This window comes from Chiloscyllium plagiosum, unplaced genomic scaffold, assembly GCF_037043375.1.
Source record: "Chiloscyllium plagiosum isolate Xiang-an unplaced genomic scaffold, Cpla_swu_hap1 HiC_scaffold_47, whole genome shotgun sequence".
Classification (NCBI taxonomy): domain Eukaryota; kingdom Metazoa; phylum Chordata; class Chondrichthyes; order Orectolobiformes; family Hemiscylliidae; genus Chiloscyllium; species Chiloscyllium plagiosum.
The window spans coordinates 18,570,658-18,593,516 of NW_028270185.1; the positions used below are offsets into that span (position 1 = coordinate 18,570,658).

General features: G+C 46.0%; 1 protein-coding gene across 2 annotated transcripts; it reads right to left on the minus strand.

Moving 5' to 3' along the window:
- Positions 1-7,776: 7,776 nt before the first annotated feature.
- On the minus strand, positions 7,777-17,602 carry LOC148135996 (uncharacterized). 2 transcript variants are annotated; one of them, XM_087983974.1, is made up of 4 exons: positions 17,501-17,602; positions 11,851-11,986; positions 9,886-10,283; positions 7,777-8,946 (listed from the first exon to the last, which is right to left on the minus strand). In XM_087983974.1, the coding sequence occupies exons 1-4, from the start codon at positions 17,502-17,504 to the stop codon at positions 8,924-8,926; spliced, it is 561 nt and encodes a 186-aa protein (XP_087840100.1). In that variant the 5' UTR covers positions 17,505-17,602; the 3' UTR covers positions 7,777-8,923. The 2 variants fall into 2 exon arrangements, with proteins under 2 accessions (XP_087840100.1, XP_087840099.1); XM_087983973.1 differs by having other exon boundaries at positions 9,874-10,283.
- Positions 17,603-22,859: the final 5,257 nt, after the last annotated feature.

Sequence of the window (22,859 nt, forward strand, 5' to 3'; positions counted from 1 at the left end):
ACCTATGCCCTCGAGTTCTGGATTCCCCCACTCCAGGGAAAAGACTTTGCCTATTTACCCTATCTATGCCCCTCATGATTTTATAAACCTCTATAAGGTCACCCCTCAGCCTCCGACGCTCCAGGGAAAACAGCCCCAGCCTATTCAGCCTCTCCCTTTAGCTCAAATCCTCCAACCCTGGCAACATCCTTGTAAATCTTTTCTGAACTCTTTCAAGTTTCACAACATCTTTCATGTTGCAGGTTTGGCTCCCAGAAAGATATGGGGGGCTCTGCTGTGAGTGGGAATTGTAAAAGCTAACCTTTCACCCTGCTAGTTCTGTTTTATTTACTGAGGGAGGGGTAAAAGCTGTTGCTGCTCTTGACCCGAGTGTTAGTTTGGAATGAAGGGGTGAAGTTCCCAAGAGCGTAGGAACTACAGAATCATGAGCTAACTGCGTGTAATGAAAATGCTTGTGAAAGAGAGAGTAGATCTGTCAAGCTGTCAAGTTACATTAATCTCCTTCCCTTTAAAAGTTGAAAGAAATCCAGCCTGCTTATGTTTGTCAATTGTAAATCATAATCTGTGCTAACAATTTCAATACCTTTTTGTTGACATTAGTGAGCCTTATTACACCCGTTATGTGATCTCTCAACTTTGAAACCTCTCCAACCAGCGCTCATGTTCTCAGTTCACCAGTGTCTTAACATTTCTCAGGGTTTATCCTGAAGCCCCAGAGCTTTGGAATTTACTGATCATCTTTAGTTAGGCTGATCAGCAGAGACCCTCCCGAGTGTTGTGCTGAAATTGATAATCCAATTGGAATGTGGAAATAATGGGAAATCCACTGAATCTAGACTTCCATAAAGTTCCACATGAAAGGTTGTTAGTTGAGCTCAAAAGTTGTAGGGGGGCAAGAAGAGGATTGGGAAGTGGAGCAGAAATTATCCGAAAGGGTATAAAATGGATGGTCATTTAGGGGAGAAATGATGTGATGCATTGAGTCAGGTCCCTAAGGCTCAGTGTTGGGGCCACTGGTTTTTCTCGTTTAAACCTGTAAATGTGGTTACAGAAACTCCACTGAAGTGATTACATTGTGGGGAATATGGACCAAACACAGGAAAATGGAGTTAGGCCACAGATCAGCAATGATCTTATTTTATGAGGAACAGGCTTGAGGGGCTGAAAAGCTTACTGCTGTTCCTAGGTGTGGGGGAAGACAACAGACAGTGAATTCAAAGAGACATGAACTAAATTAGATAAGATACGTCAGGGTATGACAATAGGTGAAATAGTTGAATTATACTGCATGTAGGGATGTGTGCAAATAATGAACCATGTACCCACCTTTGATGCGTCCAATTGTGTTTGCAGAGGTTGTTGCTTTTCATAGCAATGAGCTCAGTGTCCGCTTACAAACAATTGTCAAACTGAGAGACCTGATGAGAAGATTCCTGTATACAGCTGCCACTATTTGGGAGGGTGCTGTTAGTGACTAACTTTTCCCTTAATTCTTATGGTGTTGCCTCCTCCCAGACTAGCACCATAGTCTCCCCCATAATAGTGGCCAATCTGTATTGACCCAGTGACTGATTCACTACCCACAACCCTTTGCTTTCTGAGTGGCGGTAGCAGCCTGATGCAGTGCAACATTTTCCTGTTGTACAGCGTGGGTTCAATGGGGATCATTAGAAAGGCCCCACCACTGGTGTCATAAAGTAGAGATTCACTATCCAATTAGGGATTGCCTCAAACCTGTCCTTGCCGAGCTTTGAATTAGAATTAGATTAGATTAGATTAGATTACAGTGTGGAAACAGGCCCTTCGGCCCAACAGGTCCACACCGCCCCGCCGAAGCGCAACCCCCCATACCCCTACATTTACCCCTTACCTAACAATACGGGCAATTTAGCATGGCTAATTCACCTGACCTGCACATCTTTGGACTGTGGGAGGAAACCGGAGCACCCGGAGAAAACCCACGCAGACACGGGGAGAACGTGCAAACTCCACACAGTCAGTCGCCTGAGTCGGGAATTGAACCCAGGTCTCTGGCGCTGTGAGGCAGCAGTGCTAACCACTGTGCCACCGTGCCGCCTTTGCAAATTCATGAGAGGAATATGGACCTGAAGTAAACCATTCAGCCATTTTACCATCGCCTGCCAATATGATCTCGGCTGAGGTTATGCCTCAGCTTCTCTTTTCTTACCCATTCCCCATATCCCTGATTCCATGAGGGATCAAAAACCTGTTATTCCCAGCATTAAATGCATCTACATCAAACTGACACCCAGGATAAAGATAAAGTGCGCTTTACCCTCTGCCTCTGCTAGGTATGACCCTTGGGTATGGTTTGTGTTCTTGTGATATAATTACTGTTTCCAACTGACGTTAGCAGGAACAGAGAGGCTGATTTCTAGATCTTTGGCGCACGTGAAACCTAATAAAATCGAAGGCAAACCATTGCAATTAGTAAAGCCAAGAGCCTCTACTGCATAACCAATCCAATGCACGCCCACACTGCTGTCATTCAGATGAAGAACTCCTCTCACTGATCTGTAATTTACACATGTGTGGCTATGTAAGGGTAAGATGTTGAGCAGATTACCAAAAGGTTAGATGATACAGTAACAGCAGAACTGATGCACAGATTCTGAAGATATTGAATGAACAAGATAAGAGTTTGATGATGTATTTGGTAACGTCTGAGGTGACTTGCGTATTACTGTTATTGCTAGTTCCTGAAATGATGCATGACACAGGAGGGTCCAACAGTAAAAGGGAGACTCCTTTAAAAGCTCATTCATGGGATGTGGGCGTCACTGACGAGACCAACATTTATTGACCATTTCCAGTTGGCTTTTGAGGTGACGGTGAACATCTTTCATGAGCGATTGCAGTCCATGTGATGCAAGTCCACCCACAATGCTGTTATGACAGGAATTTCAGGACTTTGACCCAGCTTTAGTGATGGAGCAGTGACGTAGTTTCAAGTTGATGAGTTGTGTGGCGTGGAGGGGAACTTGGAAGTGATGGCGTTCTGCCCTTGTTCTTCGAGAAAGAAGCAGCAATGTTAAGTCTAGAGTTTGATACTGGACAGACAGTCCAGACTCTTCCTTAAGGTTCCAGACGATTAGAGACGGACGGGGGCAAAGAGGCAAGATCAAAGGAGCTGCTGTGCCATGCTGCTGAGGAATTGGGAATTAATCGGAGATTGAGAGGCTGAGGAAAAATTAAGAATTTCTACTAGAAGGCCAGCATTTTCTTTGGGAGCGTAACCTTCCAAACGCTGCAATTTAGAAGGAGGATTGTGTGAATGGAAAGTGAAACTAGAAAGCAAACACAGTTACACTGAGAGTCAAGAGTGTGGTGCTGGAAAAGCACAGCAGATCAGGCAGCATCCGAGGAGCAGGAGAATCGACATTTCGGGCATAAGCCCTTCATCTGGAATGAGGCTTGTGGGCCGGGGCTGAGAAATAAATGGGAGGAGGAGGGGGGTCTGGGGGGGAAGATAGCTGAGAAAGCAATAGGTGGATGAAGGTGAGGGAGAAGGTGATAGGTCAGTGGGGGAGTGATGGACAGGTCCGGAGGGTGGTGCTGAGTTGGAAACATCCAGTCCCTGTACACATCGATCCTCCATGACGAAGGTCTCCAAGCCCTCTGTTTCTTCCTCTCACGAGCTGGCCCAACCAGTACCCTTCCACTGACACCCTCATCAGCCTGGCTGCACTGCTTCTCACCCTCAACAACATTTTCTTCCAATCCTCCCACTTCCTCCAAACCAAAGGGGTAGCCATGGGCACCTGCATGGGACCCAGCTATGTCTACCTGTCTGTCGGATACGTGGAACAGTCCACCTTCCGGAGTTACACCAGCACCACCCTCCACCTGTTCCTCCGCTACATCGATGGCTGTATCAGCGCTGCCTCGTGCTCCCGCGAGGAGGTTGAACAGTTACACCCCCCTCCCCTTTTGCTGCCCGAATTCTTTGACATTAAGTTCAAACTTTACAACAACAATGACTTGCATTTGTGCAATATCATTACATCTCGAAAAGTGTCGCAAGATGTTTCACAGATTATAACCAGACCACAGTGTTTTACTGCTGAGAAACCACTATTTGTAAGAGAGAGAGAAAAATGTTTCTCAATCTAGGAGCTGTACTCAGGACTGTGTATAACTGATATACCTTCTATGATTTAATTTGGCCAGAATGGAATTTCACTCCCATTTGATATAGGCCCCTTTTTCATTGAAGGCCCATAAGGCGAGTGAATGGAATGTTACAGTTAGCTCACCACGGTGAGGATTTGACACTAATTTTACTTAAAACAGCAACATTAGTGTCAACATAGCCACTGAAACCATAATTCTTTGATTCCTATTGGACCTTCAGATTTCCAACTCTGAAGAGTCTTGTGTGCACTTAGTCCCTTATAAACTGTATCTAGGAATAAATGTTTAAATACAAAAAGTGCTTGAAATCTGTTTTTGCCTGCTGAGGCTTCCCAATAGAATACTTATCCCCGTTCTATCCAGCTTTGCTCTGTATGCTTCTGGTTCATGTCAGTTTGGCTCTCTCCAACTTTGTTTCTCCAACACTATGCAGTCAGGATCTACACTGTTCAGTATCATCATCCGTTCTGGTGCCCTGTCTAGCAATGCACTCCCCCGACCAGGCTCACCATCTACAAGACACAAGTCAGGAGTGCAATGGAACACTCCCCACTTGCTTGAATTAGTGCAGCTTCAGCAACACTCAACAAGCTTGTCACCATCCAAATCAAAACAGCCCACTTGATGGCACCACATCTACAAATGTCCACTCCCTCCACCACTGACGTCCAGTAGCAGCAATGAGTTCCATTTACAAGATACACTGCAGTAGGTCCAATTCTCACCTCGGGCAACTGTCTGTGTGGAGTTTGCACATTCTCCCTGTGTCTGCGTGGGTTTCCTCCGGGTGCTCCGGTTTCCTCCCACGGTCCAAAGATGTGCAGGTCAGGTGAATTGGCCATGCTAAATTGCCCATAGTGTTAGGTGAAGGGGTAAATGTAGGGGAATGGGTCTGGGTGGGTTGCTCTTCGGAGGGTCGGTGTGGACTTGTTGGGCCGAAGGGCCTGTTTCCACACTGTAAGTAATCTAATCTGAACTCTCCATGACTCCCTTTGAAGCTCTCAACCACTTCCATCCAGAGGAACAAAGGCAACAGATAAGTAGGAACACCACCTCGTGCAGGTGCCCCTCCAAGCCACTCATCTTCCTGACTTGGAAATATTTCACCGTTCCTTCAGTTGCTAAGTCAAAATCATGGAATTTTCTCCTTAACAGCATTGTGGGTCCACTTACAGCATATGGACTGCAATGTTTAAAGAAGGGAGATCAAACCACCTCTGAAGGGGAAATTGGAGGTGGGCAAAAAATGGTAGCAACGCCCTGACTTAAACTTATTTAAAAAGCATCACTGTTGCTGAACTGTTGTTTCTCTCTGTCGTAAAATTAACAGGGTTGAGCTTGATGGAAGTGTGATGAGTTTGCTTCAGTTCTACTGTGTCCTTAAGCAGCTCATGAAGACATTTTGCATTGGGTCTGTACTGTCTGGGCAGATTACTGTCTGGGTGGTGTGGTGACACAGTGGTTAGCATTGCTGCCTCACAGTGTCAGGGTCCCGACTTCAATTCTACCCTCTAGCGACTGCCTGTGTGAAATTTGCATGTTCTTTCTGTGTCTGAGTAGGTTTCCTCTGGGTGCTCCAGCTTCCTCCTACATTCCAGCGATGTGCAGGTTAGATGGATTGACCATGCTAAATTGTCGGGGGATGTGCAGGCTGGGTGGATTAGCCATTGGAAATGCAGAGTTACAGGGATATAGTAGGGGGATGGGTCTGGGTGCGATGCTATTGTTGACCTGATGGGCCAAAAGGCCTCCTGCCATACTGTAGAGAGTCTATAATTCTGTGTTTGGATTAGCTTCGTCCCTGTGGTGAAGTATTTTGGAAAGTTTGAAGTATAGCTCTCTCTGTGTCTGAAATAGCATTTCACCCATCAGAGCTGGAAACCCTTGTTTGTGGTGGTGATCTCCACATATGATTTTCAGCCCTGTAGGAAGAGCTTCTGAACAGTCTTGGACAACATGTTTTACTGATTGTGAGGGCATCATTGATGGGATAAACCTTTCTCTTTAATCTTTCACATCACTGGCAAGACTGGGGTGGCACGGTGGCTCAGTGGTTAGCACTGCTGCCTCACAGCACCAGGGACCCAGGTTCAATTCCAGCCTCGGGCGGCTGTCTGTGTGCAGTTTGCACATTCTCCCCGTGTCTGTGTGGGTTTCCTCCGGGTGCTCCGGTTTCCTCCCACAGGCCAAAGATGTGCAGGTTACGTGAATTGGCCATGCTAAATTGCCCATAGTGATAGGTGCATTAGTTAGAGGGAAATGGGTCTGGGTGAGTTGCCCTTCGAAGGGTCAGTGTGGACTCTTTGGGCCGAAGGGCCTGTTTCCACACTGAAGGGAATCTAATCTAATCAAGACCAACAGTTGTTGGCCATGGCTTAATTGCTCTTGAACTGAATGGCTTGCTCGCTCATTTAGGAGAGCAGTCAGGAGGCAACCACGTTGCTGTGGGTCTAGAGTCACATGTTGGTCAGAGAAGAGAAGGACAGCAGATTTCCATCGATAAAGGACGTGACACAGTGGCAGATTTGAGCCAGCAGCCTTTCGATGTTAGCCTCTGGGTTACCATTCCAGAGACTGTGCCACCGTTTCTGCCCTTGCCTGCCACTTGAGAATCATCCCAATCAGATAATAAGATGTGGGAGCTTTCAACCCATCATCAAATCTACTCCACCCTTCAATGAGATCTCAGCTGACCTGCTAATCCTCAACTGCACTTTCCTGCCTTTTCTCCCATAATCCCTTGATTCCCTTATTATTAAAAATCTGTCTCTACTTTGAATACATTTAACAACCCCACTGCAGTAAATAATTCTCCAGTTTCACTATCCTCTGTTCCTCTGAGATTCAGTGCCTTGTCTGTCCTAACTGGGCAATTCCTCCCTCTGAGGTGATACTCTCTGGTCCTAGACTCTCCCACAAGGAGAAACAACCTTTTCGCATGTACCCTGTCAAGCGATTAAAAATCTTTTATGTTTCAATAACGTCGACTCTCATTCTTCTAAGCTCTAAGGATGAGATTTCTGCTTTCTGGAGAGTGATAGTTTGTTAGGATGTCCAGCATTTGGTATTGGGAGGGTGGGTGCTGGGGTACTTGGAGGCCAGACATCATTTAACCATCTTTCAACCATGGTTGCTCGCCACATCAGGAACATATGTTCTTGTAATGCTGTGTATCCGATATAGTGAAGTGAAGTTACACACTCAGCAGTTCAGACACCTGACAGTTGTGTGACTAGGGCCCTTGCTCAGTTGTGGTCCCTCATGTGACCGAGTCGAAGAGTGTGGTGCTGGAAAAGTGCAGTGGGTCAGGCAGCATCCGAGGAGCAGGAGAATCGACGTTTCGAACATAAGCCCTTCATCAGGAATGGCCGAAACATTGATTCTCCTGCTCCTCGGACGCTGCCCGACAGGCTGTACTTTTCCAGCACCACACTCTTCGACTCGGTCACACGAGGGACCACTCTTCGACTGATCCCCAGCATCTGCCGTCCTGAGTATCTCCTGAGTTTGACTGGGCTTTGTTCTGCTTTCGTTCCTGCTTTGGGTTTTTCTTTTCAAAGTCATTGTTCAGACCCACCAGTTTTCCATCAGCAATTTGATTTGACAACCAGATACCATGTATATAAAACAAATTGGAGTGTTTTTATTTATATTAACCTGTAACAAGAAACAGGAGTATGGAACAAAATCAAGCACTTAAGCTGAATTGCCTTCTGCTGGCAGTTTGCAGATAATCTCTGTCAAGGATCAGCACACACCTACCAAGCAATCTATTTTCACAGGGTAAGGAGCTCCTTGACTTTGCTTCCAGATTACCATCATTCTGTCATTTTCAGAGGGGTTTAACCCAGACCACACCTGCCTCTCCAGACCTCATTCTGGTAGGTGAGCGCCCTGATCAGAAAGTGGTTCTGTAAATCCAACGCTGAGAGCTGTAAGGTACAGCAACAGTCTCAACCCCTCAGGGAGTGGTGCTGCCCCTTTGAGATAGCAAAGCCAGCAGAAACCGTCAGGAAAACGGTGACAGAACACCAGAGCCAGAAATGGAAGAGGAAGTTGATGGCCAGTGCAGAAAAGAGTTTTTGGGGGACTCTAAAGGGATCATGTGTGGTCTGAATATTAAACAACTGCAAGACAGCATCAGACTCCCAATGTTTTACTGTATTATAGGCACTTCTGATTCAGCTGTTGACTGTTCATAGCTCCTTAAACAGCGCCTTCCAAATGCACAACTTCTACCACCTGGAAGGACAGGAGCAGCAGCCACATTAGATTACTTACAGTGTGGAAACAGGCCCTTCGGCCCAACGGACCCACACCGACCCTCCGAAAGGCATAACCATCCAGACCCATTTCCCTCTGATTAATGCACCATGCTGCCCACATTGTAACACCGCACGGCCTGCAACTTTTCTTCCAGTTCTCACACAGCTCTGACTTAGAAATGTCTTGCTGTTCCATCCTCGTTGCCGAGTAAAATCCTGGAATAGCTGTCTGTGAGTGTACCCAGCACGAGCTGCAGAGTTTCAAGATTACCGCTTTTCGAGGGCAGTTTGAAATAACCGACAATGGTGTTTTTGCCAACAATGCCCATGTCCCACGAATGAATGTTCCAAAGCAACAGCAGGCACACCCATCAGTTCCTGATTGTTGACATTATTGGGTCCAATTTTATTTCCAAGCAGACACTGTGTTTATATTGATTCACTTGTCAGTTTAGCAGGATATGGATTGCGGGCTTGCTGCAGGAAATACAGTTCAAGCACCGTCAGAGCTCCAGGGAAAGGGTGGCTGTCAAAAAAAAGGACAACATTTAAATAGTCCTGTTAAAGCAGTAACAACTTCCAAGAAAAAATAAATCTCACTGACCAACTGAATTTCAGTAATGGTAATGCTTGGGCCCTCACTGAGGTGGTGCTGTCTGTAATTGTATGTGACTGTATTGACTATCGCTGGAATAGTGCTACCTGGATCCCCACTGGGAGGATACTGTATGGACACAGACTCAAATGGCCCTGAGTTGTACTACGTGTAGATGCCTTGACTGAATCCACTGTCAGCTTTTGACATGCTTCATACTGTTCCCACTTGTCTCAATGAGGATTGGAACTGGAATAGATAAATGTCAATTGTATCATTGGAGAGTGTCCCTGAGTTGCTTGGAATGTCAGCAGAATGAACATTAAACGGGCTGCAGAGCAGGGTGTAGGCATTGTAATTACGCAGACTGGCAAATGGTCAGAAGTGGTGTCCTCCAAAGAACAGTGCTGTGAGGGCCATTGCTGCATAAAGGAATTAGACTGTACATCGGAGATACAGTTTTAAAATTTGTGGATGACACCAAAATAGGGGTGCATAATTAATATGAGGAGGACGTGACAAAGTACTCCGAGAAATCAATAAAATTGCAGAATGGACATGTAATTGACAAATGAACTCTAAGATAGATAGGTGTATGGTTGTAATTTTTAGTCAGAAGATTTGAGGATGCCACAAATAAGGTTGAGAAGAACAGCAATTGAGGGGTTACAGGGATACAAATCTCTGAGGTTAATAAGGCCACTTCGAAAAAGAGTCAAACAAAACGCTGGACTTCAATTCGAGTGGAAGAGAACTAAGAGTATAGGAGTTATGTTGAACTTGTGTCAAACTGCAAATGGGGGATATCCAACATGAAGCAGTTCAGGCCTTAGCTGGGCAGTAAATAATTTGTAATACCTGGTAACTCACTTTTAGCAGTCAAAGGGACAACCCCGAGTGGCAGAATCGAATACTTCTCTGTTTCCACATGCAAGTCTGTGCCTGTCCATCTGGGGTAGATGCTGTGATAAGCTGGAGGTTCCTCTAGGTTCTTGAGGTGAGTCTCAGCAGACAGGCTTGTGCCACCTAATGCCAGGTCCATTTGGTAAGAAGGACTGAAGTGACCTTCATGAAAACTGTTCCCGTTTAACATTGGGCGTTGCATTGTCTGAGGGTTGCATCGCAAACTGTGTGGTCCAGCTGGAAGCACTGAGATGATCTCTGAGGGTGGGCAGAGTTTCACTTGATCCTTGAACACTGCTTCCTCGTAGGTTGGTAAGGATATTTTGTCACCGTGAGCTGCACAATCCTCGGGCTTTCTTCTGCACCTGGAATGATATTTGAGCATCAGGCATCACACAGCTCCCTGCTGTGAGAGAGAGAGAGAGAGAGAGACCTGGTGCTGTGGTAGTGTTCCTACCTCTAAACCAAGACAACCGGGTTCAAGTCCCACCTGGTGCAGCGGTGTGTAATAACATCTCTGAACACGGGTTGATTAAGAAAATAGATTAAATAAAAGGAGGGAAATCACTTGGTCCATCAAGCCAAGTGAGCTCTCTGCAAGGACAGTTCAGCTGGTTTCCACTTCCATTGCTCTGCAATTCATTTCTATTTGGCTGCTCACCCAATTCTTTCCTGAAAGCCCCAACTCAGTCTACATCCACCACATTCTCAGCCAGTGCGTTACAGATCCTCACCACTTAGACTCAACTCCCTACAGTGTGGGGAAACAGGCCCTTAGGCCTAGCCAGTCCACGCCAACCCTCCAAAGAGTAACCCACTCAGACCCATTCCCCTCTGCCTAATGCACCTAACACTATGGGCAATTTAGCATGGCCAGTTCACCCTGAACTGCACATCTTTGGACTGTGGGAGGAAACCCACGCAGACACAGAGAGAATGTGCAAACTCCACACAGACAGTCGCCCGAGGTTGGAATCAACCCTGGGACCCTGGCGCTGTGAGGCAGCAGTGCTAACCACTGAGCCACCGGACCACCCCTACAATGCTTGCTGCAAAAAGCAATTTTTCTTCATGAGCTCTTTTTGGTTCTTTTTCTAGTCACCATACGTTGGTATCTGCTGACCTCTCTGCTCATGGGATCAGTTCCCCTCCAATGACTCTCGCCAGACCTGTCCTGATTTTGAATACCTGTATCCAATCTCCTTTCAACAGATCAGAGAGCAACTCCGCCTCTCTCTGCACTCCCTATCATCACTCTCGCACCAGATTTATCTCACCTCAGGCCAGAGGTTTCCAAACTGTGCGATGGAGGGATAAGCAATTGATGCCAGGGCTACCATGGCAGTAATGTGGGGCAGCAAATCAGATTGGACCATCCTGGGATCAGCTGTCTAGGCACTTCAAAAAGTGAGAGGTTTTTTTAAAACCTGCGGACACAGCCTAATCCAGTGAGCTCTGAGGCCCAATCATTGACACCAACAAAGCCAGCAAAATGGTAGGTGTCTTGGTTACATCTTGTAGGAGACAGTGAGGGCTGCAGATGCTGGAGATCAGAGTCGAGAGTGTGTTGCTGGGAAAGCACAGCAGGTCAGGCAGCATCCGAGGAGCAGGAGAATCAACATTTCAGGCATAAGCCCTTCATCAGGAATGAATCGTTTCTGATGAAGGGCTTATGCCCAAAACATCGATTCTCCTGCTTCTTGGATGCTGCCTGACCTGCTGTGCTTTCCCAGCAACACACTCTCAACTTGGTTACGCCTTGTGCCTGTATTACCTGCTAATTGAACCCTCCCCACCCTCTACCATAAAATTCCATTCCGGATTCCCACCAAGTGTGAAACATTCAAATGGAAACACGGCAGAAAGGAATGTTGGGAGCACCTTGCTCTAGACCTTACTCTGATCAGTCTACTGTGCTCTGGCTGGACTTACCTGCAGTATTTTGAGATGACCTTGGGTGTGAAGAGGACGCAGAGCATCAGCAGGAAGAGAATTGCTGACAAGCACATGGCCAGGGCTGCAACCACAGGCACTGAATGAGTCTCTGAGGGGGAATGGGACTCCATCCCTGCAACAAGAGAGTTAAAAATAGATTAGCACTCACTACCTCGGTTACCAGTCAAAGTTGCAGAGTTTAGTTTGCTAAAACTATACAAGGCACTAGTCAGACCACTGCTGGAAGATTGTGAACAGCTTTGGGCCCCTCATCTAAGGAATGATATACTGGCATTGGAGGCAGTCCAGAGAAAGTTTGTCAGATTAATACCTGGTATGGAGGGACCGTTTTCTGAGGAGGAGACTTTACTCATTGAAATTTAGAAGGACAAGAGACAACTTTATTGAAACATGCAAATTACAAGGCCTTGACACGGTGGACGCAAAGTATAGCTTCCACTGAGGATGAGTCTAGGACCAGAGAGCATAATCTCAGAATGAGGAGTCATCCATTTAAGAAAAGAGATGAGGAGAGATTTCTCCTGTCAGAGGACAGTGAATCTGTGGAATTCTTTACTGCAGAGGCCTGTCAAGGCTGAGCCATTAAGTATATTCAAGGCTGAGTTAGATTTTTAAACAATAAGGGCATCTTGGGTTCTGGGGAAAAGGCAGGAAAGTGGAGTTGAGGATTATTAGACTCCATTGAATGCAGTACAAACTCAGTGATCTAATTCTGCCTGTATGTTTGAATGCCTCACGGTCACGACAGCGTCTTCCCCAGACAAAGGGCCTTACTACTACTCGCCCTCTGCTTAATATTTAGCCTAATATCACCTCTTGTACTGCAATGGGCAGCATCCCCATCTCTGAACCAGAAGCTCCAGGTTCAAGACCTGCTCCAGAACCTGATGGTCACAGAAGATGCATTCATAATGTAACCAAACATGGCAGACGGTGAGAGCACAGAGTCCCGTGGTCAGCCATGTTTGATGTTGATGACGGCCCTAGCAGCCTGTTCTAGGAAAAACATGCATGCACACGCACTCTGTCTGCCTTGTCCATCATTAATCACAGAAAGAGAGATGAGTATTAACTATCCGCCCCAGTTTATGAGAACAGCCTGAGTAATTACAGAGCTGCCAGCTTAGCTTTAATGCTGGAAAAATATTTGGAAGAAATTATGAGGATCAATGCTTGTCATCTTTTAGATTGATTTATTAAACCATCAACATCAGTGTATTAAAGGAAGGTCATTTTTTGATAACTTTGATTTTTTGAGGGGAGATAACAAGGATATAGAGGGCAGTTGTCTGTTTGATATACTTTGCATGGTTCGTAGCAAGGCTTTTGCCAAGATCCCATACAGCAAAAAAAAGCCAGGATCTGAGGTCAAAATGTCAAAAATTGGCTCAATGGCAGGAGGGAAGTGTTTGCGTTTTAGTGACCAATGGGAGATGGTAGTGCCGTACTAAAGGGGTCACTGGACTGGTAATCCTGGGGGGACACATTAATGCTCAGGGGGTATGGTTTCAAATCCCACCATTGCCCCTGAAGTTAGTTGATTAAGGTTAGAATTGAAAAGTAATCTCCATGATGGTGAATATAAAATAATCGTTGATTGTTATTAAAAACCCATCTGGTTCATCCCTTAGCCAGTAGATAAGGAAATCTGCCATTTTTACCCTATTTGGTTGACATGCATTTGAGAAATTTACCCATGCTCCTTGGACCACACCAAGCAAACCCATGACCTTTACCATCTGGAAGGACAAGAGTTGCAGAAACATGAGAGCGACACCAACCACAAGTTCCCTTCCAAGCCACATGCCATCCTGCCTTGGGACTGAATCATTGTTTCTTCATTATCACTGGGTCAAAATCCTGGAACTGGCTCTCCAACAGCATCGTAAATGTGCCCAACATCAAATGGACTGTGGTGGTTCAAGATAGTAGCTCACCACACCTTCTCAAGAGCAACTAGGGACAGGCAATTAAGTCTGGCCCAGCCAGCGACGCCCATATGAATTTTAATATCAATGTGAGTGACCATTACCAGATAGTTGGAGAAAGTGGGGCTTGCAGATGCTGGAGATCAGAGCCGAGAATGTGCAAAAGAACAGCTGTTCAGGCAGCATCCCGAGGAGCAGGAGAATTGACGTTTCTGGCATGAGCCCTTCATCAGGAATGAGGCTTATGAGCCAAGGGGTTGGAGAGATAAATGGAAGGAGGGCTGGGGAAGGTAGCTGGGAAGGTGATAGGTAGATGGAGGAGGGGGGTAAAGGTAATCGGTTGGAGAGGAGGGTGGAGCGGATGGGTGGGATGGAAGATGGACAGGTGGGACAGGTCATGAGGGCAGTGCCAATGGTTTGGTGATGGGAAGTGAGGTCATGGTCAAGGGGGCAGTAGGAGGAGATGTGTGCGAGTTGGTGCCTGGCTTCAGCGGTGTAGCGGTTAGTGCGCCACCTTACAACTTAGCACCATCCTCATGACCTGTCAATCTTCCTTCCCACCTATCCACTCTCCCCTCCTCTCTGACCTATCACCATTACCTGCAGTTTCATTTGCATATCGCACTCTCAGATACCTTCCCCCCACCTTGTCCCACCCCCTCCCCCCCCCCTTCCCGTTTATCTCTCTACCCCATTGGCTCACAAGCCTCATTCCTGATGAAGGGCTTATGCCTGAAACGTCGATTCTCCTGCTCCTCAGGTGCTGCCTGACCTGCTGTGCTTTTCCAGCACCAGATAGTAGTCTAGTCACAGGCTCAGCCAAAATCAGAAACTGCAGTCCACTGACAGAATCAATACAGGGCTCTTTGTGACCATAAGCATCCTCTGATCAGATCCTCTGTCAAGCCCCATGTCCAATACCCTGAAGAATGAGTCACATTTAGTTACATTCAGCAGAAACAGGTTTTTATTCACGTTTATTTGTGCAGTCAATCATAGACCAGAACTAGTCGCCAAATTGAAATGAAGTTAGTCAGAGCAGGAAGGGAACTTGGAGGCAATCTTTGCAAACAGGGAAAGAGTGAGTTCTAGAATAAATTCCCAGGGAAGAAAAGGGATATGCTAATAGATCTTGCAATAAATGGATTCTTCTCGAGAGAAGGAATTCTGGGATTAGGGAAGAAAGAGGGATTTAGAAGGAGGATGGGATTTAAGGATTTATAAAGAAGGTGGGATTAAGGGATATGGGAGGAAGGTGGAATTGAGGGATTTAGAAGGAAGCTGGGATTGGGCAATATGGTGACAATGCCTAACATACAATGAACGGCTGAGGATCCTGGGATTGTATCCATTAGAGTTTAAAAGATTGAGGAGAGATCTAATAGAAACTTACAAGATAATGCATGGCTTAGAAAGGATGGATGCTGGGAAGTTGTTTCCGCTAGGCGGGGAGACTGGGACCCGTGGGCACAGCCTTAGAATTCGAGGGGGTCAATTTAGAATGGAAATTAGGAGACACTTCCTCAGCCAGAGAGTGGTGGGCCTGTGGAATTCATTGCCAGGATGTTAAATGTCTACAAGGTAGAGATTGACAAATTCTAGCTCTCACAAGGAATTAAGGGATATGGGGAGAGTGCGGGTAAGTGGAGTTGAAATGCCCATCAGCCATGATTAAATGGCAGAGTGGACTCAATGGGCCGAATAGCCTTACTCCCACTCCTATGTCTTATCGTCTTAATGTAAGATGGCCGAATTCAGGAATATGGTGAGAAGATGATGAGCTCAGTACTTGGGGGTTGAGAAAGATGAGGTGATGGTGGACATGTTGAGTTGGGATGTGATAAGAAAGTGGACAGATGGGATTGAGCATTGCAGTGAAGGTGCCAGATGGATTGGGCGATGTGGAGAAAATTTGGATGATTGGGATTGAGAGATTTGATAAGAAAGTGAGTAGTTGGTGTTGAGGGAGAGGTGGGCAGATAGGCATGGTTAGTCTTAACTTCCAATATGTGACTCACGTAAAGCACCCTCTCCCCCTCCCACTCTCTCCAACTCTCCAAGGACTGACCACTCTCCTGACACAAGCTCATGTCATCCAACACCTGGACCGGCACTTGGAGAGGGAAACAGGAGCAAACTTTCAGATTGGCAAAGAGAAACTTTGCTACAGGGAGGATCCTCAGACGGTCCTTGATCCTGTGATCCACAAGAAAACCCTCTTGGCTTTCAGTGATGTTTTTTCATCTCCTAAGTATTGAGATAGAGTCATAGAGGTGCACAGCATGGAAACAGACCCTTCGGTCCAACCCGTCCATGCCGACTGGATATCCCAACCCAATCTAGTCCCACCTGCCAGCACCAAGCCCATATCCCTCCAAACCCTTCCTATTCATATACCCATCCAGATGCCTCTTAAATGTTGCAATTGTACCAGCCTCCACCACATCCTCTGGCAGCTCATTCCATGCACGTACCACCCTCTGTGTGAAAAAGTTGCCCCTTAGGTCTCTTTTATATCTTTCCCCTCTATATGCCCTCTAGTTCTGGACTCCCCGACTGGATCCTCCAAAGGCCATCTTCATGGGTGATCTTATTCCTTCCCTTAATCCTTCCCCCCAGATCCCAGCTTCTCCTCTTGCCTTGCCCACGGTTTTCCCTCTTTTCTTTATCCCAGCTTTTTCCCTGCAACGTCCAAGAGGTGAGTGATGACCCTGTCAGTCTGTTACTGGAGAAGGTGTTCCAGAGGGTTGGTTATGAAATAGGTAACCAGAGAGTTTTTAGGAGGTGGGGAGGGGGTTAACGAATCAGAGAAGTACAGACTGACAGCCTCTTCTTGTCATTATCTCTACTGTGAAACTTTCCCTGTCCTCAGACGCGTAATGTACACTGACAAACTGTAATAATACAGTTGTTCCTCACTCAGAGGTAAACACCGGGGGAGTCTGTTAGTTAGAAAATAACCCAGAGTTATGCAGTTAAGAACAAGAGTTACTATTAAACACAGCTAGTGACAGAGTTATGGAGTTAAACAGAGAGTTATAGTTAAACTTTGCCCGTTAGAGTGTAGGAGAAAGTGAGGACTGCAGATGCTGGAGATCAGAATCGAGAGAATGGTGTTGGAAAAGCACAGCAGGCCAGGCAGCATCCGAGGAGCAGGAGAATCGACGTTTCAGGCATAAGCCCTTCATAAGGAATGAGGCTTGTGGGCCAGAGGGCTGAGAAATGAATGGGACGGGGTTAGCACTGGGGAATTGAGCAAGGAGATGTGGCTGTGGTAGCGAGTCCGCACTGAAGCTCTTCAGCCACATCCTGAAGCAGACTCCCCCGACCACAACTACACCTCCCCCTTCAGTTCCCCACCCCCACCCCACCCCCCCCACTCCATCATCTCTCAGCCCCCCGGCCCACAAACCTCATTCCTGATGACGGGCTTATGCCCGAAACATCAATTCGTCTGCTCCTCGGATGCTGCCTGACCTGCATCCAGCACCACTCTCTCGTTTGATTAGAGTTAGATATAGTTAGGGAGTTAAGCACAGACAGAGTTATTGTTAAACTCAGCAGTAACACAGTATTAAAGACAGTAACACAAAATTAAGGAGAGCTACCTAGTTCAAGAGTTACAGAATTAATTAGAACTGGAGGGTTAGCAGCAGTTAAGGAGTGTAACAGAAAGGGATTGAATTAGAGTTACTCACACATCAATTCCAGTCGTATTTACTGCCCGAATCCTGTCAGCACTTGTCTGCCACTGACCTTCACCAAGTTGCTCTCCTACCAGACACTATTTGGAAATACCACAGGTCAGGGCTTTTAAATTAACAGCAATGTGGAAACTGCAGACGTCATGGAGCGTGAGACGGAAAGCGGAAGGAGGATGTGGTTCTGAGAGTCTGTGTCTAAATATATCATCATAGAATGGTTGCACCACAGCCATTGGGCCCATTAAATTCATGCTGGCTCTCTGCAAGGGAAATTTGGCTAGTCCCAGTCACTCACCTTTCCTCTGCACGGTTTGACTCTATGGGTGCTTAACAAATTCTTGATTAGATTAGATCCCCTACAGTGTGGAAACAGGCCCTTCGGCCCAACAAGTCCGGCCCTCTGAAGAGTAACCCATTCAGACCCATTTCCCTCTGACTAATGCACCTAAAACTATGGGCAATTTAGCACGGCCAATTCAGCTGACCTTCACATCTTTGGACTGTGGGAGGAAACCCACGCAGACACGGGGAGAATGTGCAAACTCCACACAGACGGTTACCCAAGGCTGGAATCAAACCTGGGACTCTGGTGCTGTGAGGCAGCAGTGCTAACCACTGAGCCACCGGGCTACCCCAAAATTGAGTCAAGGTTCACACTATAGACCTCTTCTTGCAAGCCTTGTTGCTATCACCTTTTCTGACAGTAAATTCCAGATCCTTACCACTCACTGTGTAGAAAAACATTATCCTCATGCTGCCTTTGGTTCATTTGCTAATCACCTTAAATCTGTGTTCTCTGGTTCTCAACCCTTCTGCCAATGGGAACAGTTTATCCCTATCTACTCTTTCGCGACCTCTCATGATTTTGAACACCTCTTCGCTCCCTTGTTTACCAAGAATCTATCCACTTATGCCTTAAAAATATTCAAAGGTTTTGCCACCACTGCCTTTTTGAGTTGGAGAGTTCCAAAGACTTGCGTCCCTCGAAGATTAAAAAAAAACTTCATTTCTGTCTTAACTGGACCAGCACTTATTTTTAAATATTGCCCCCCTGGGTCTAGATTTTCTCACAAGAGAAAATATCCTGTCCACATCCATCCTGTCAAAAATCCTCAACACCTCCTGGCTAAAATAATCCACTGAGTCTAAAGCAGAGTTTTATTAATGATCACCAACTTATTTGCTTCTGTACTTTATGCCTCTGTTTATGACACCCAGCATCCCATTTGCCTTTGAACGTTTTCAACCTGCTATGCCAAACCTTCTAATGTTTGTGCTCACAGATCCCAGGTCAGCTTGTCCCTTCTGTCATTCAGAATGACACCCGTCATTTTACATCATCTCCTCTCATTCTTTCCTCCTGTGTGTGTCCCATAGCACTTAGAGTCATCGAGATGTACAGCACGGAAATAGACCTGACTCGTCCATGCCGACCAGATATCCTAAATTAATCTAGTACCGTTTGCCAGCATTTGGCCCATATCCCTCTCAACCCTTCCTGTTCATTTACCCATTCAGACGCCTTTTAAATGTTGTAATTGTACCAGCTTCCTCTGGCAGCTCATTCACACACCCTCTGTGTGAAAGAAAGTTGCCCCTTCGGTCCCTTTTAGATCTTTCCCCTCTCGCCTTAACCCTATGCCCTCTAATTTTGAACTCCCCTACCCTGGGGAAAAGACTTTGACTATTCACTCTATTTAGAACATAGAACATAGAAGAATACAGCGCAGTACAGGCCCTTTGGCCCTCGATGTTGCGCCGATCCAAGCCCACCTAACCTACACTAGCCCACTATCCTCCATATGCCTATCCAATGCCCGTTTAAATGCCCATAAAGAGGGAGAGTCCACCACTGCTACTGGCAGGGCATTCCATGAACTCACGACTCGCTGAGTAAAGAATCTACCCCTAACATCTGTCCTATACCTACCACCCCTTAATTTAAAGCTATGCCCCCTCGTAATAGCTGACTCCATATGTGGGTATTTATGCCCGTCATGATTTAATGAACTTCTTTAAGGTCACCCCTCAGCCTTTGGCGCTCCAGAGAAAATAGCCCCTCCCTATCGTTCTGCCTCTCCCTATCGTTCAAACATTACAACCCTGGCAACATTCTTGTAAGTTCTTTCTGAACCCTTTCAAGTTTAACAGCATCTTTCCTGTAGCAGGGAGATGAGAATTGCACACAGTATTCCAAAACTGGCTGAACCAATGTCCTGTACAGCCGCAACATGATATCCCAGCTCCTACACTCAATGCACTGACCAATAAAGGCAAGCATGTCAAGCGCCTTCCTCACCATTCTGTCTACCTGTGACTGCATTTTCAAGGAACTATGAACCTGCACCCCCAAAGTCTCTTTGTTCGTCAACATTCACGAGGACCTTACCATTAAGTCCCTGCATCAAACTGTATCTGCCGCCTGCCTGTCCATTCCACCAGCCTGTCTATGTCCTCCTAAAGACGAAACCTATCCCCCCACAGTCCAATGCATCTCCAAGTTTAACATTGTGGTTTGTGCTCACAGCTTCTAAATATAAGTCATAAATGTAGATCAAGAAAAGCAGTGGTCATAGCTCTGACTGTTGTTGGGATTTACCTATCTCTATTGACACTGCAATGTTTTATCCATGTTTCCAATGCCCTTTTTTATTCCACCAGCTTTAAGTTTGCTGGCAAGTCTGTTAATGTGGTACTTTATTGCATATTTTGTGGAAGTCCTTATCAACCACATTATCCACACAACTCTGTCACCCCATCAGAAAACTTAATCAAGTTTAGTTAAACATGATTTACCTCCAACTGCTTTTCATTAATTAATCAACATTTATGTAAGTGACTGTTAACTGTATCCTGGATTAGTGCATTTATAAATGTGGATTGATTGGCCTGTAGTTGCTAGGAATATCCTTCCACAGTGTTTGAATGATTCTCCAATACTCTGACTCCGTTCCTGTAACGAAGGGGAAGTAAATGGCCATAACCCGTACAGTTTCCATCCAGAGTAGAGAGCGTTGGTAAAGAGAGTGCAATGGATGTTACCTAAAGATTTTGAGGTTGTATTGAAAACTCTCACATAAAGGGCTGCTTTCAAAATGTCATGGGATAGGTGGTCAGTATTAACTTGAATTAAAGACAGAAGACCTGGGAAAGTGGTAAAGTGTTGTTTTTCAGAGGAAAGTTGACAGGAGCAGGATTAGGCTATTCGGTCCATCAAGCCTACACCACTAAGTTAGATGGTGGCTGATCTGATTGGGCTTCTGAACCCCCATGTTCCTGTACCCTCCCATAACCCTCAACTTCCTTAGAATATCCAAACTCTATCCAACTCAGCCTTGAACAAATTTAGCGACCCAGGCTTCGTTGCTTTCCAAGGAAGAGAATCCCAGACAAGGACAATCCTGTCAGGTACAGCATGTTTAATCTTTCTTCATAACATAATCATCCCAGGAGTGAATCACATGGATCTTCTATGTACTGACTCTAACACCATTATATCTTTTCTTCAAATAAGGAGACCATAACAATGCACAAATGTGGCCTCAACACGTCTTTGCACAGTTATAGTAAAATGTCCTGACTCCTATTTTTCAATAAACAACATTCAATATGCCTCCTGATCACTCGCTTTACCTGTATGTTTGTGATTCATGTACTAAACTACCCAGAGCCCTCTGTCTCACCAAGTTATGCAATCTCTCTTCATTTAAATAGAATGCTACTTCTCGATTCTTCTGCCAAAATGGGCAAGTTCATGTTTGCCCCATTATACTCCATCAGCCAAGTGTTTGTCCACTCACTTAAGGTGTCTGTGTCCCATTACAGACACTATACTTCTTAACAACTTCCTTCTCTAGCTGAAAATGTGTTGCTGGAAAAGCGCAGCAGGTCAGGCAGCATCCAAGGAGCAGGAGAATCGTCGTTTCGGGCATGAGCCCTTCTTCAGGAATGGAAGGATCCCTTGTCTCAGTCCCAACCCTCGAATTCAGCACCACCTTCCTAACCTGCAATCTTCTTCCTGACCTCTCTGCCCCTCCCCCTCTCCGACCTATCACCCTCACCTTAACCTCCTTCCACCTATCGCATTTCCAACGCCCCTCCCCCAAGTCCCTCCTCCCTACCTTTTATCTTAGCCTGCTTGGCACACTTTCCTCATTCCTGAAAAAGGGCTCATGCCCGAAACGTCGATTCTCCTGCTCCTTGGATGCTGCCTGACCTGCTGCGCTTTTCCAGCAACACATTTTCAGCTCTGATCTCCAGCATCTGCAGTCCTCGCTTTCTCCTCAACTTCCTTCTCTATCTAACTTGGGGTAATTGTCAAATTTAGCTTCCATGCATTGAATCCTTTCATCCATATGTATATTTGAAATCCCAGCACTGATCCCTGTGATTATTTTAAATTCCTCCCTCCCTTTATCCTTATAATTTTCAAGTCTCGTTAGGAAGTTTTCTCAGTCTTATGCAGGTATAAGATTTCAACATTTCATTGATTCGTTTTCCATGATCAGTTCCTCAGATTACTCACTAGAGGGCCACCATGAGCTTTAGTGTGTCTTCTATTCCATTGCCTTGAGAGTCAGTGTCAGATACACTTTGCTTTAATGTATCTAAATGGCTTAGATATTGAAACTAGTTCTGCTTTTCCAACCCCAAAAAGACTAGTTTATCTCTATTCTTTACCTGGCCTGGCCTACATGTGACTCCAGACCACGGCAATGTGGTTAACTCTTAACCGCTCTCTGAAATGGTCTAGCAAGCCACCCAGTTCAAGGACATAGAACATAGAACATAGAACATAGACGAATACAGCGCAGTACAGGCCCTTTGGCTCTCGATGTTGCGCTGATCCAAGCCCACCTAACCTACACTAGCCCACTATCCTCCATATGCCTATCCAATGCCCGCTTAAATGCCCATAAAGAGGGAGAGTCCATCATTGCCACTGGCAGGGCATTCCATGAACTCACGACTCGCTGAGTAAAGAACCTACCCCTAACATCTGTCCTATACCTACCACCCCTTAATTTAAAGCTATGCCCCCTCGTAATAGCTGACTCCATACGTGGAAAAAGGTTCTCACGGTCAACCCTATTTAAACCCCTAATCATCTTATACACCTCTATCAAGTCACCCCTAAACCTTCTTTTCTCCAATGAAAACAGCCCCAAGTGCCTCAGCCTTTCCTCATACGATCTTCCTACCATACCAGGCAACATCCTAGTAAACCTCCTCTGCACCCATTCCAGTGCCTCCACATCCTTCCTATAGTATGGCGACCAAAACTGCACACAATACTCCAGGTGCGGCCGCACCAGAGTCTTATACAACTGCAACATAATCTCAGGACTCCGGA

Bases quoted from the DNA above. Each gene is read 5' to 3' on its own strand.
- LOC148135996 (XM_087983973.1), bottom strand. The intron at 10,284-11,850 runs GTAAGTCCAGCC...ATATCATTCCAG, and splicing joins GTCATCTCAAAATACTGCAG to GTGCAGAAGAAAGCCCGAGG. The intron at 8,947-9,873 runs GTATTACAAATT...TTTTTTTGACAG, and splicing joins TGCTAAAAGTGAGTTACCAG to CCACCCTTTCCCTGGAGCTC.